The 14,379-nt window shown below is 42.0% G+C and overlaps 1 protein-coding gene across 1 annotated transcript in view; it reads right to left on the bottom strand.

The window, feature by feature from the left end:
- Positions 1-5,859: 5,859 nt before the first annotated feature.
- LOC134349783 (52 kDa repressor of the inhibitor of the protein kinase-like) overlaps positions 5,860-14,379 on the bottom strand; it is a 46,378-nt gene continuing 37,858 nt past the window's right edge. The window contains exon 6 of the mRNA XM_063054652.1: positions 5,860-6,255. Within this exon, the coding sequence (XP_062910722.1) occupies positions 6,238-6,255 (18 nt within the window). The 3' untranslated portion in view covers positions 5,860-6,237. The remainder of the gene's footprint in view (positions 6,256-14,379) is intronic.

The raw sequence follows: 14,379 nt of genomic DNA, 5'->3' as shown, positions 1-14,379 counted from the left end.
CCAATCAGTGAGGATGTGCTGTTGGCAGCAGCAAGTGTTGCCATGCTTCTGTTGCCTACGTAGCATGCCCACAACTTACCAACTCAAACCAGTTGGAACGTGGGAGGAAACTGGAGCACCCAAAGGAAATCCACGTGCTGATGGTGAGAAAGTACAATCTCCTTACAGATAATGCTGGAAGTGAACTCCGATGCCCTGAGCTGTAACAGCATCATGCTAACCACTATGCTACCGTGACACCCCAAACAATGGCATCTGAAGCATGTCGATACTTGTGGTCTGCCCCCGTACTACCCTCACTGATTTGATGCATACAACGAATTTCACTACGTTGTTTTGATATACAAGTGACACATAAAGTTAACATTTAATCTTTTAATTCTTTAAAAATCTGGAGCAACAATCCATTGGAGGAAGCCAGCAACTATAGAGAAAGGAACTGTCGGAAGTTTTAGCTTAAAACATTGAAGCAGGGCACTGGTGATCATGACCAACCCTTTCCAATTATGACTTTAAAATTGAGCCAGTGTGATCATGCAAGCTCTCTGTAAAAGCAATTCACTTGTCCTGTCCTGTAGCCTTTCAAACCTTTGTTGTTTAAACCACATACTCAATGTAGAAGTTCACTTGTCAGCTTCGGGCTCTTGCGTGAGTGACATGTGAGGAGAGTGCTGCATGCACGGAGAATTCTCCTCCAATCCACCATGCAGGCCATGCCTTCTTCTTGCTACTGTTGCCGCCATTGGGAAGGAGCTGCAGGAGCCTTAGGTCCTGAACTAGCCTGAATAACTTCACTCACCTCAACACAGAATTGATTCCACAACCTGTATACTCACTTTCAAGGACTCACAACTCATGTTCTTATTTGTTTGCTTAGTTCTGTATTTGTACAGTTTGTCTTATTTTGCACATTGGTTGTAAATCAGCCTGTGTGAAGTTTTTCACTGATTCTATCATATTTATTTATTTTACTGTGAATGCCTGCAAGAAAATGAATCTCACGGTAGTATATAGTGACCTACATACATGTACTTTGATAATAAATTTACTTTAAACTCCCCCCCCCCCCCCACACACACACACACACACACACACACGCCTCTAAAACCAGGATTCTCAGATTTGCTCAATAGCAAGAGATGTCAGAGAATGGGGGCTTAATGATAGGGATAGTGAAGGGAGAGCACAGGAATTTGAGGAGGGGGAGGGTAGGGACAAAGAGGAGAGAGGAGAGGTGGAATAGAAGAGTGGTGAGATGGCTAGATTGTAGGTAAGAACATGCCCACATGTATATCCATCCACACATACACTAATTCCATGCTGTAGAGCCTAGTCACCAATCACCTTGGATCTCCTTGCTAAGAAACTAAAACCTTGCCTGCCTATCAACTCCCTCTGGTGTTCCTTCTCCTTTCCTTTCTTCCATGATCCACTCAGATTCCTTCTTCTCCAGCCTTCTGCCTTTTACATTTATCCCCTCCCAGCTTCTTACTTCATCCCCCCCCTTCCCCACCCACCTCACCTCACCTCACCTTACCTTCTAGCTGGTCCTCCTCTCACATTCGTATTCGGGCATCTTTCCCCTCCCTTTCCAATCCAGTGAATGGTCTCAGCCCAAAACATCGAATGTTTAATTTCCATTGATGCTGCCTGATCTGTTGAGTTCCTCCGGCACTTTGTGCATGTTGTTCATTCTGTTGAGACACATGACAATGTCTCCCACTGGCATGGTCAAGTCTCCAGCTGTTGTGAAGGTAGGTGTCCTATCTCTGAGGGTCTGACTAAGGGAGAAGTTGACAGTAACATTGTGGTCATGTCACTACACTAGTAATACGAAGGGTCCAGTTGAAAAAACTGGGGATATGAATTCAAATTCTCAACCTTTCAGGCCATTTAAATTCAGCTAATTAAATAAATTGAGCATAACCAGCCATCTGGTTCACTTTAGGAATGACCTACAGGGAAAGAAACCCCAAATCCTTACCTGGTCTGGACCATATGTGACCTTAGACCCTTAGCCTTCTGAATAGCCCAGCAAGCCATAATAAACTGCTGTAATTACTTCAGAAACATGGATCTAAAAAAGGTCGCATTACCGTATTTCAAAGACAAGCACGGAAATTCTCTGTGGTGTACTTTACCCCTCAAATAGCAGCTCTAATCAGATCAATTTCACATTTTGTAAAACTTATTTACTGCACAGGATCAGAAAAGGCTGCAGTAAGTTGCAAACTCAGCTGGCTCCAACATGGGCACTAGCCTCCCCAGCGTTGAGGACATCTTCAAAAGGCGATGCCTTTTAAAAGACAACATCCATCATTAAGGACTCCCATCACCCAGGACATGCCACCTTCTCATCACTACCGTCAAGGAGATGTACAGGAACCTGAAGACACACACTCAATGTTTTAGGAGCAGCTTCTTCCCATCTCCCATCAGATTTCTGAATGAACAATGAATTACTGTAGACTACCTACTTTTTTCTCTTTTTACACTACTTATTGAATTTGAATTAATATATATTGCACCTACTGTAATTTATAGTTTTATTATGTATTACAATATACTACTGCTGCAAAAGAACATTTAATATCAGTGATATTAAAATGGATTCTGATTATTATATCCCATTTTGAGGGACATTACTGTGTATAAATTGCCTGTCACATTTCCTGAAACATACCACTGGCCATACAAGACCAACGGTGCATTCGAAGGGGGTGCTGTTTTGTTTGAAAGTTTGTGGCAAGTGCTGTTCTGCAGGGTCTTTTGTGGTGTGTGATACACACTCAATGGCCACTTTATGAGTACCTCCCTGTACCTAATAAAGTGGCCACTGAGTATATGTCTGCATGTTCATGATCTTCCGCCGCTCTGGCCTATCTGCTTCCAGATTTGACGTGTTGTGCATTCAGAGTTGTTCTTCTGCACACCACTGTTGTAACGTGATTACTTGAGATATTGTCACCTTCCTATCGGCTTTGAGCATCACCTGGGTTTCATCACCTAAGTTACAGAGAAAGATTGAACAAGTTCGGTCTTTATTCCTTGGAATGTAGAAGGTTGAGGGGGGACTTGATAGAGTTGATGTGGATAGGCCTTTTCAATTAAGAGTGGGGAAGATTCAAACAAGAGAACATGAGTTGAAAGTTAAAGGGCAAAAGTTTAGGGGTAACATGAGGGAGAACTTCTTTACTCAGAGAGTGGTGGCTGTGTGGAATGAGTTTCCAGCAGAAGAGGTTGAGGCAGGTTCGATGTTGTCTTTTAAAGTTAAACTGGACAGCTACATGGACAGGAAAGGAATGGAGGGTTATGGGCTGAGTGCTGGTTGGTGGGATTAGGTGAGAGTAAGAGTTCAGCACAGACTAGAAGGGCCGAGATGGCCTGTTTCTGTGCTGTAATTGTTATATGGTTATATTTTGGCTATTCTCCTCTGACCTCTCTATTAACAAAGCCCACAGAGCTGCTGCTCACTGAATTTTTCTCCTCAAATTTTCTATAAACACCAGAAACTGTTGTGCGTGAAAATCCCAGGGGATCAGCAGTTTCTGAGATACTCAAACCACCCCCCTTCTGGCACCAACAATCATTCTGCAGTCAAAGTCACTTAGATTACATTTCTTCCACATTCTGATATTTGGCCTGGAAAAATTAAACCACTTGAACATCTCTGCATGCATTGAGTTGCTGTCATGTGATTGGCTAATTAGATATTTGCATTAAGGTGTAGAGGTGTACCTAAAAGTGATGTCCAAGAGGCATTTAACAGAGAGGAGGGATATGGAACATGTGTAAGTACAGGTTTGGTTTGGTTTAATTTGGGATCATGGTTGAATAAACATCATGTACTGAGGGGCCTGTTCCTCAGCTGTACTGTTCTATGTTCTTCACTCTAGGTTATGCTGAAATTGAATTATTTAAGAGATAAAGTCTTTCTTCTTTACAGAATCCTGGATGGAAGGCTATTTGGCTATCTTGACTAATTATAGTCAGTCACTCCTCCCTCGCCCCATTTTCATTCCTCCACTATCAGTGCTTTCTTCTCCTCCTCCTTTCTTTCTCAGACAGCCACAAGTTTCCCTTGCTGTTAGCTCAATTGCATCTTGTGGGAACAAGTTTATACCTCTTTCTGAGCAAGGTTTCTTATCAATTCCTTGCATTTCAACATGTTTACTTGGTTACAATCCAACATCTTTGGGTAGTGTTGGCTGATAAATATATAAATCTGAAATCTGAAGTGGAAATATTTCTTTCCATGTCCATCCAAGCAACACAAAGAGATTCTACAGATGCTGGAAATCCAGTGTAACACACACAGAATGCTGGATGAAGTCAGCACATCAAGTAACATCTATGAAAATGAATAAACAGTCAAAGTTTCAGGCCAAGACACTTCATCAGGACTCAAAAGGGGGAAGGTATCAGAATAAAAAAGGTGGGGGCAGAGGGGAAGGAGGCAAATTTAGAAGGTGATAGGTGAAGCCAGATGGGTGGGGAAAGGTAAAGGGCTAGAGAAGAAGGAATCTTCTCTGGGAGAGGAGAGTGGACCATAGGAGAAAGGAAAGAAAGAGGCCACCAGGGGAGGGGGTGGGGGGTGATAAGCAGGTGGGGAGAAGAGGCAAGAGGGAGTGCAAATGGAAGCACAGGGAAGGGCGAGCGGAATAGGAAAAAGAAGAGAAGGAAAAACTACCTGGAGAAATTAACATTCTTGCCATCAGGTTTAAAGGCTACCTAGACAGAATACGAGTTGTTGCTCGTCATATTCCATAAGCAGCAGACATCCACCTTTCATCTCTTTAGCTGGAAGCAATAAAACTGCTATTCAAGCATTTTATGAAAAATGTATTAACAAATTCAATTTTTTTTGTTCCATAACCTCTCAGATTCAGCCAGGTGCATAGTCGTCATTCAAGAGACTAATCACAGATCCAGACTTTCAGAAGGGATTACAAGATCTCAGTCAAAAGCAGGAAAGAGATAAGGAGACTTTATCTTGGACCTCCAGAAAGTGTCCACAGCATGGGTGATTGGTAAATTCGTGGCCTAGGGTAGAAGGAGATGAATTATACAGCTCTCTGTACATGCACTTGCAGGTCATATCGAAGTGATTATGCAGAAAGTTTGGTGTTAATAACTCATCAGTTAATAATGCATTGGGGTGATTGATAAGTTTGTGGCCTAAGGTAGAAGGAGATGAGTTATTAACTTCAAACTTTCTGCATAATCACTCAAAGAGTTGAACTGCATGTGCTTGTAACGAGAGTTGTATAACTCATCTCTTTCTACCTTAGGCCACGAACTTATCCATCACCCATGCTGCGGACACTTTCTAGAGGTCCAAGATCCGTATGCTCCACGACTGCTGCACTAAGTGTGTAAATGTAGGAGGGGGCTACATTGAAAAATAAATGTGCTAGGTTTTCTAAAATAGACTCCTTCTAACTTAGGCCACAAACTTAATCAATCACCCCTCGTAGGAACAATGTGAAGACTTTGGAGAGAGTGCAGAAGAGATGCTTCCTGGATTACAGGACAGATGCAATAAGGAGAGGTTGGGCAAAATACAGATCAGATAGAAGTTTATAATATTATGAGATGAATGGAAAGACAGCTGATATTCTCTTGCCCATGCCTAGCCAGTACGACATTCCCCCCCACCCCTGCCAGAGTTCATGCCTAATACTGGAGGACATGCATTTACAATAAGAGGGGAGAAGTGCAAGGCAAGTTTAAAAAAAAACATTTTCTGTAGTGTGTGCCTGGAATGTGCTACCAAGGGTTATGAAGGAAACAGATACGAGAGGTGTTTATGAAGCTCTTAGGCACATGAATCTACAGAGAATAGGGAAATGTGGGCCAGGGTCAAGGCAGAAAGGATTAGGTAATTTTGTTCGGCACAACATTGTGAGGCATAGGCCTGTTCCTAATGTTGTACTGTTCTGTGTTATGATTCAAAAGTAACTATTTAGCCATAAGGTCATGGAATGCTGTTTTACATGTTACTAATACCTGTTTTAAAAATATATTAGCAAAATATATTTAATACCATTCAAAAACCTATGATGCGAGTTGTATTGTACACACGCTAGATTCACATATTTTTCAGTTGGCCAAATTTCACTCCACAGTTTATTAACGGTGCTCTTTCGAAGTCACTGATTACACTTGAATTTTTTCTCTTTGCCTGTCAGTTCTGATGTTATGTCCTTCTTTGATCTGCTCCCGCACAAAGCTTGGTCAGAGAGAGGGTTGGTCCTGGAAACGTCAATGAGGAAAATAAACTGAGCAGATGGAACACTGAGAATAGCTTATACTAACCTCTAGACCTAGTGCAACTGTAGTTTTAGGGTAATAATATATGACTTTAGATGCAGAGAACCACAAGAGAGCAGCTGGATGGCAAATGACCACCTTAATCTTCCAGACACCATCATTGGGGTACCACTTTGTTCTTTCTTTTCAAATCTTTTTATTGTTATACACAGGAAAAAATAACATGAGTACATCGAAGTAACAACACTTACAATGCCTCAAAAAAAAGCATTATCTTAAAGATTGAAAAAAAAATTTTGTGGTAACAAAAAAAACCTACTAAGCAGAAAAGTGAGAAAAAAGAAAAGACCATCATTGGGGTACCACTTTGTTGAGCACCTTCACTCCATCCACCACAGAAGGGAGGCTTTTCCAGTAGCCATTCGTTTTAATTCCTATCCCCATTCCCACATATCAATGCACGACCTCCTCTACTGCCACAATACCACTTTCAGGCTGCAGGCACAGCACCTCGTATTCTGTCTGGGTAGCTTCCAACCTGATGGCGTAAAGATCGATTTTTCTAACTTCTGGTAATTTGTCCCAATTTTCCCCTCGCTTTTAGCTCTCCTCTCACCCATTCTCTTCTCCTCACTTGCCCATCACCTCCCTCTGGTGCCCCTCCTCCCTCCCTTTTTCCCAGGTTCACTACCATTTTACTACTTCTTCAGCCTTTACCTCTTCCACCTATCCCCTCCCCATCCACCTTTCTTCCTCCTCAACTTCCAGTTTGTACTCCTCACCACCCTTATTATTCTGGCCCCTCCCTTTCCAGTCCCAATGAAGGGCCTCGGCCCAATACATCGACTGTTCATTTTGCTCCATAGATGCTGCCAGACTTGCTGAGTTCCTCCAGCATTTACTGTGTGTTGCTCAGGATTTCTAGCATCTGCAATATATCTTGGGCGAAGATATCTTTACTGATATATCAGAGAAAATCTATCAAATGAGCCATGTAAAATTCCAAGTAAGCTTAACAAGAGTAGATGCAGAGGATGACTAGAATCAAGATGCATACAAAAGAGATTTAGTCACTTAAATACAATATGCGGGGGGGGGGGGTTAATTTCTTCTCTCAGAAGACTGAATTCTTTAAATTTCGCACTTCCAAAAAGTTTGAATGAAGAATGATTGAAGACATTCAAGGCCAAGATCAATGGATATTTTCACCTAAAGGAGAAATAAAGGGTGATAGGGTTGAGGAAGGAATGGGAAATTAGTCTAAAGGCCCTGGTTAAAGAGGTAAATAACAGATATAGGCAGGCAGGAATAAATGAGGGACTTAAGTATAAGTAATTCAAGAAAATACTTAGAAATCAGGGGGGCTAAAAGAAGACACGAAAGTGCTATAGCAGATAAGGTGAAGGGGAATCTTAGGGCTTCTACAGATATCTACAGTGCCTGTAAAAAGTATTAACCCCACCCCCGGAAGTTTATTCTTTTATAACATTGAATCACAGTGGATTTAACACAGATTAACAGAAAGACGTTCATGTCAAAGTGAAAGTAGATCTCTACAAAGTGATCCAAATTAAATTACAAATACAAAACACAAAATAATTCACTGAATAAGTATTCACCCCTTTTAATATGACAAATTATCACTGGTGCAGCCAATTGGTTTTAGAAGTCACTTAATTAGTTAAATGAAGATCACCTGTGTGTTTCAATTGATTTCTGGGAGTTATATTTGATTCACGATTAACATGGGCAGACCATATCAGGAAAGCCGAGGAGAAATGTAAAGAAGTAATAAATGTGATGAGATGTTTGACTGGTAGGGAATGGGGAGCAAGTTGTTCAGCTTTGAAGAGAATGTATGTGGCTTTAGTGAGATCTGTGTTGGACTATGGAAATATAGCATATGGATCAGCAGCTAGGTCTCATAAGGAAACTGGATGTGATTCAGGCTCAGGCCTTGAGAGTGTGCAGTGGGGCTTTTAAAACGTCACCAGTGTCAGCCCTACAGGTAGAAATGGGAATGATGCCTTTGGAACTAAGAAGGATACAACTGATGGCAAACTACTGGGCTAACTTGCAGGGACACAATGATTCTCACCCTGCTAAAGGAGTGTTGCAGGAGTGCTGGGAAAATGGGAGGTTTCAGAGGGATACCTTTAGTTGGGCAGGGAATGATATCGCGAAAGAATGTGGAGTGTTTGATCTGAGGATAAGTCCTTCAGTAGTTATCCGGTTGTAGCTCCATGGAAGCTTGTATGGCCTGACATAGACTGGCATTTATTATAGGTAAAAAGGAAAGAAAGATATAAAACAGATTTGGTAAATGCATTTAACTGTCATGTGATGGAAAAGTATAGTGATTATACTCACATTTATACGGATGGTGCGAAGGAACCTGAAACAGGAGTGACAGGGTTTGGGGTGGTTATACCGGCAAAAGAAATTGGAATCAGTAGAAGAACATCTAATAAGTTAGGGGTGTTTACAGTGGAGATGCTGGCGGTGCTGGTTGCGTTGCAATGGGTGCGGAAAGCCAGACAAGTCAAAGCATTGATATGTTCAGATTCATCCTCAGTTCTAGCAAGTTTAAGCTCTTTTCACACAAACAGTCGGCAAGATGCACTTTATGAAGTCCTTCAGTTAGTTACAAGAATTGCAAATCAGGGAGGTCAGGTAAAATTTCTATGGGTTCCAGCACATGTAGGGGTGAAGGGGAATGAGAGGGTGGATGAGTTGGCAAAGAGGGCGTTAAAGAAAGGAAATGTGGAAATGCACATTAGTATTAGTAAAGCAGAGGTTAAGTGTGTAATCTGGGAAAAAGTCAACTGAATGTGGCAAGAAAGATGGGACAGGGAGGCATTTATATCAAATACAAAAGAGTGTTGTAGGTACTAGGGTAGGTAATGGAAACAGAAGAGAGGAAATTGTGTGGACTAGGTTAAGGCTGGGGCATTGTGCATTAAACAAAACATTGAAAATGATAGGGAAACACCAGACAGGATTGTGTGAGGAATGTCAGGAAGAGGAGTCAGTAGAACATGTAGTTTTGTGTTGCAGGAAGTATGGGAGACAGAGAGAGATGATGAGAATTAAACTAAGGGAGTTGGGGGTCCAGGAGTTCACATTAAAAGGGTTGCTGGGCATGGGTGAGAGAGCACAAGTCCGGGTATTTTTGGCGTTTTTAAGGGGTACAGGGGTTTTTTATAGGATATGACGGATAAACAGGAATAGGGTACTAGGATGGTCAAAGATGGGAGGGTAAAGTGTAGGTTTGTGTGCGTGCGCGTGTGTGCGTGCGCGATTGGGTGAAGGGATTTAGAATATATGTCTAGTTTCAATTGATTGTAGTAAAAACTACAACATAAAGACAAAAGAACACTCCAAATAACTCTGTGAAAAGTTTATTGAAAAGCACATCAGGAGATAGAAACAAGAAAAGAATATGGAACGGAGACATCTCTTTCACACTTGAGAGAGTGAGAATGAGAGAGAATCGGAGAGAATCTGTGGTATGTTGAAGACCGGGTGAATGCGTAGTCTTTGGAGTACTGCAAGCCTGTGGCTTTGCTGTTGCTTTTGCTACACGAGTGCTCGGTGGTGGGTGCCGATGCTTTTTTTTTGATGGTGGGGGGGGATTGTTGCTTGCTGCCGCTTATGCGCGGGAGGGGAGCTGGGGGGGGGGTTCCAATGTTTAACTGACATTCATTATTTGGGGCACTCCTCTGTTTTCGTGGATAGTTGTGAAGAAAAAGCAGGACGTATATTGTATATATTTCTCTGACATTAAATGTACCTTTGAATATGACACAGCTGTAAATCTGCCTAGAACAGGTCGTCCTCAAAAACCGAGTGACCGTGCAAGAAGGGGGACCAGTGAGGGAGGCACCAAGAGACCTATCACAACTCTGGGAGCTACAGGCAACAGTGGCTGAGATAGCAGGCTGCGCATAAAACAACTGTTGCGCAGGTTATGTGAGAGTGGCAAGGAGGAAGCCACTGTTGGGGAAAAAAAACTCATGAAGATCTCAGCTAGCTTGCCAGAAGGCATGTGGGAGACTATGAAATCAGCTGGAAGAAGGTTCTATGGTCTAATAAAACCAAAATTGAGCCTTCTGGCCATCAGACAAAATGCTATGTTTGGTATAAGCTAAACACTGCACATCATCAAAAACATGCCACCTCTACCATGAAGCATGATGGTGGCTGCATCATGCTGTGGGGATGCTTCACTGCAGCAGGCCCTGGAAGGCTTGAAGGTAGAAGGTAGAAGGTAAAATAAATGCAGCAAAATACAGGGAAATCCTGGAGGAAACCCTGACGCAGTCTGCAAGAGAACTGCAACATGGGGGGAAGATTTGTTTTCCAGCAAGACAATGACCCCAAGCATAAAGCCAAAGCTACACAGGAATGGCTTAAAAACAATACAGTTAATGTCCTGGAGTGGCCAAGTCAGAGTCCAGACCTCAATCCAATTGCGAATTTGTGGCTGGAATTGAAAAGGGCTGTTCACTCACAATCCCCATGCAATCTGACAGCGGTTGAGCAGTTTTGTAAAGAATTAGGAAAAATTGCAGTACCCAGATGTGCAAAGCTGATAGAGGTCTACCCACACAGACTCAAGTCTGTGATTCCTGCCAAAGGTGCATCAATTAAATACTGACTTGAAGGGGGTGAATACTTATGCAATCAATTATTGTTTTACATTCATAATTAATTTGGATCACTTTGACATGAGTTTTTCTGCTGTTCGGTGTCAAAAAAGCCAAATTAATGTGTGATTCAATGTTGTAAAACAGTTAAACATAACCGTTTCCAAGAGGAGGCAGGGAGGGTGAATACTTTTTATAGGCACTGTACGGGTATATTAGGAACAAAAGGACAGCAAGGGACAAAATTGGTCCTCTGGAAAATCAAAATGGTAAACTATATGCAGAACCAAACAAAAAAGATGAAGACCTTAAATGTTTTTTTTTGGATTTGTATTTACTTGGGAAGCTATAGATGTGAGGCAACAAAGCAGTGAGGCCATGACCATATACAAATCACAGAAGAGGAGGTGTTTGCTGTCTTGAGGCAAATTAGGGTGGATAAATCTCCATGAACCCTGTGGGAGACTAATGCAGAAATTGCAGGGCTCTAGCAGAGATGTTTAAAACATCCTTAGCTACAGGTGAGAATTGGAGGATAGCTAATTTTGTTCCACTGTTTAAGGCTCTAAGAATAAGTCAGGAAATTATGGGCCAGTGAGCCTGATATCAGTGGTGGGTAAGTTATTCAAAGGTACTCTAAGGGGCCAGATATACAAGTGTTTGGATACAGGGACTGATTAGGGATAGTCAATGTGGCTTTGTGCACAGTAGGTTGTACCTAACCAATCCTGAAGCTTTTCAAGTTACCAGGAAAGTCGATGAAGGGAGAAGCTGATGAAAGGGATGAAGGTCCTCTCATGGGAGGTTAGTCAAGGTTCAGCCACTTGGAATTCAGGATAAAGTAGTAAATTGGATGACATTGGCTTCATGGGAGAAGCTACAGCGGTGGTAGATAGTTACCTCTCTGACTGGAAGCCAGTGACTAGTGAAGTGCCACAGGAATCAGTGTTGAGTCTGTTGTTTATCATCAATATTAATGGTTTCGATAATGTAGTAAACTGGATCAGCAAATTTGTGGATGACCCCAAGATTGGGGGCATTGTTCTCAGTGAGAAAGACCATTAATGCTTGCGGCAGGATCTGGACCAAATGGAAAAATGGGCTAAGCAATGTCAGATGGAATTTGAGGTCTTGCACTTTGGGAGGACCAACCAGGGTAGGACTTGCACAGAACAGTAGGGCACTGAGGAGTGCAATAGAACAAAGGGATCTAGGAATAGAGATCCATAATTCCATAAAGTGGCATTACAGGTATGGTCATAAAATACACCTCTGACACATTAGCTTTCATAAATCAATGTACTGAGTACAGGAGTGGAATGTTGAATGTGACAAGATGTTGACAAGACCCAGTTTGGAGTATTGTATGTAGTTCTGGTCACCTACCTACAGGAAAGATGTCAATGAGATTGAAAGAAAAATATACAAGGATGTTACCAGGACCTGAGTTATAGGAAAGGATGAATAGTTTAGGACTTTATTCTGAAGAATATTGGAGAGGGGAGATTTTATTGAGATATACAAAATTATGAGGGGTGTAGATAGTCTGCTTGCATTTACCCTCCCCCCCCACCGAGGTTGGGTGAGACTAGAATTAGAGGTCATGGCTTATGGGTGAAAGGTGAAATGTTTAAGGAGAACATGAGGGGGAATTTCCTCTCAGAGGGTGGTAAGAATATGGAACGAGCTGCCAACAGAAATGGTGGACACAGGTTCAACTTCAACATTTAAAAGAAATTTGGATTATCTATCGATAGGATGAGTATGGAGAGCTAAGGTCTAGGTGTAGCTCAATGAGACTAGGCAGATTAATAGTTTGGCATGGAGTAGATGGGCTGAAAGGCCTGTTTCTGTGGCATAGTATACTTGCATTGGACTACTGACCTCCAACATGGGAGGGGAAACAATCCAATATAGTCACATAGTCATTGAGTACTACAGCACAGAAACAGGCCCTTTGGCCCACCTAGACCATGCCAAACTGTTCTACTTCATCACTTCTACTGGCACCTGTACGATAGGCCTCTATATAGCTCTCATCCATGTACCTAACTTCTCTAGAATGTTACAAATGAACCAGCATCCATCAATTCTCCTGGCAGCTCCCACCAAACTTGCATCACCCTGAGTGAAGAAAATCCCTCTCAGATTCCCCTTAAATATTTCTGCTTTCACCCCAAATGTATGACCTCCAGATCTTGACACATCCAAAAGAAGCAAGAATATGTTAACCCAAACCTGAACACCCAAATCTGGCTTTCATCTGCTGAGCTGGACCTTACTACCAGTTGACTACTCTGTCACTAAGATGGCAGGATTACAAAATCCACAGTTAGTGCAGAAAACATTCAAAAGTCACAAGGAGTTAATTCTTTGCCAATTCAGGGAAGGTGTCATTTGAGTTGAGACTTTCCAAATTTGGTATTACAGATAGGAGGAAAGATCAAGGAGTGACTCTTTCATGGACCTAACAAGCAAATATAATGAAAGAGTAACGCCTATAAAGCGCCGGAGGAACTCAGCAGGTCAGGCAACATCCATGGAAAAGAATAAACAGTCAACATTTCAGGCTGAGACCCTTCATCGGGACTGGAAAGGAAGGGAGAAGCCAAATCATCATCAGTAAAATAACTATTACTGAGTTGTCTAGTGAAACACTTTAGGTATAGTATATGAAATGAAAAGGTTTGAAATCCTTTCACTTATGAACCAAACAGCAGTCTTGAACAAGTACGTATGCAGATTGGCCAGAACAGAATCAGGGTCATCAAGACTGGAGGTAATAACAATATGGATGAGGGTTAGAACAAAGATAAACCAAGGCAAGATAATGTGGTTGGAAGCTCAGAGGAAGGTCAATAGAATAGCAAGGAGGAAGCCTGTCATTTAAATTGGACGGTGGGTACGACTGGCCTTGTGAATATGATGCCATGTAACGACTTCTGAATTGTATATTCAACTGGAGTAGATTTCCACTCAACCAATCCTCAAATCTATCAAGAAGGATGAAACGGGGGCAGTTAAGAGATAATGTTACATACATAGAACATTACAGCACAGAACATGTGCTTCAGCCCACAATGTTGTGCTGACCATTTAACATACTCCAAGGTCAATCTAATATTTCGGTCCTGCATAGCCCTCCATTTTTTCTTTCAACCATGTGTTTATCTAACAGTCTCTTAAATGTCCGTAATGTATCTGGCTCTACTATGACCCTTGGCAGGGCTTTCCAGTCAACAACCACTTTTGTAGGGAAAAAAATTGCCTCTGACACCCCCCCACCCCCCATACGATCCTCCAAATCAGTTTAAAATTATGTCCCCTTTTGTTGAATTTAGCACGTCTGGATAGGGCAAGTTTCAAATCATTTAACAAACTACATCATGTGATAAAGGCCTCTTACAACAGAATAGAGTTCCATTATTTCTAGGAAAGGGGAAGATTGGGAGAGGGT

Source organism: Mobula hypostoma, chromosome 7 (assembly GCF_963921235.1).
Source record: "Mobula hypostoma chromosome 7, sMobHyp1.1, whole genome shotgun sequence".
Lineage (NCBI taxonomy): Eukaryota > Metazoa > Chordata > Chondrichthyes > Myliobatiformes > Myliobatidae > Mobula > Mobula hypostoma.
Note: the sequence above shows the minus strand (reverse complement) of the source record. Positions and strands in the feature narration are given on the sequence as shown.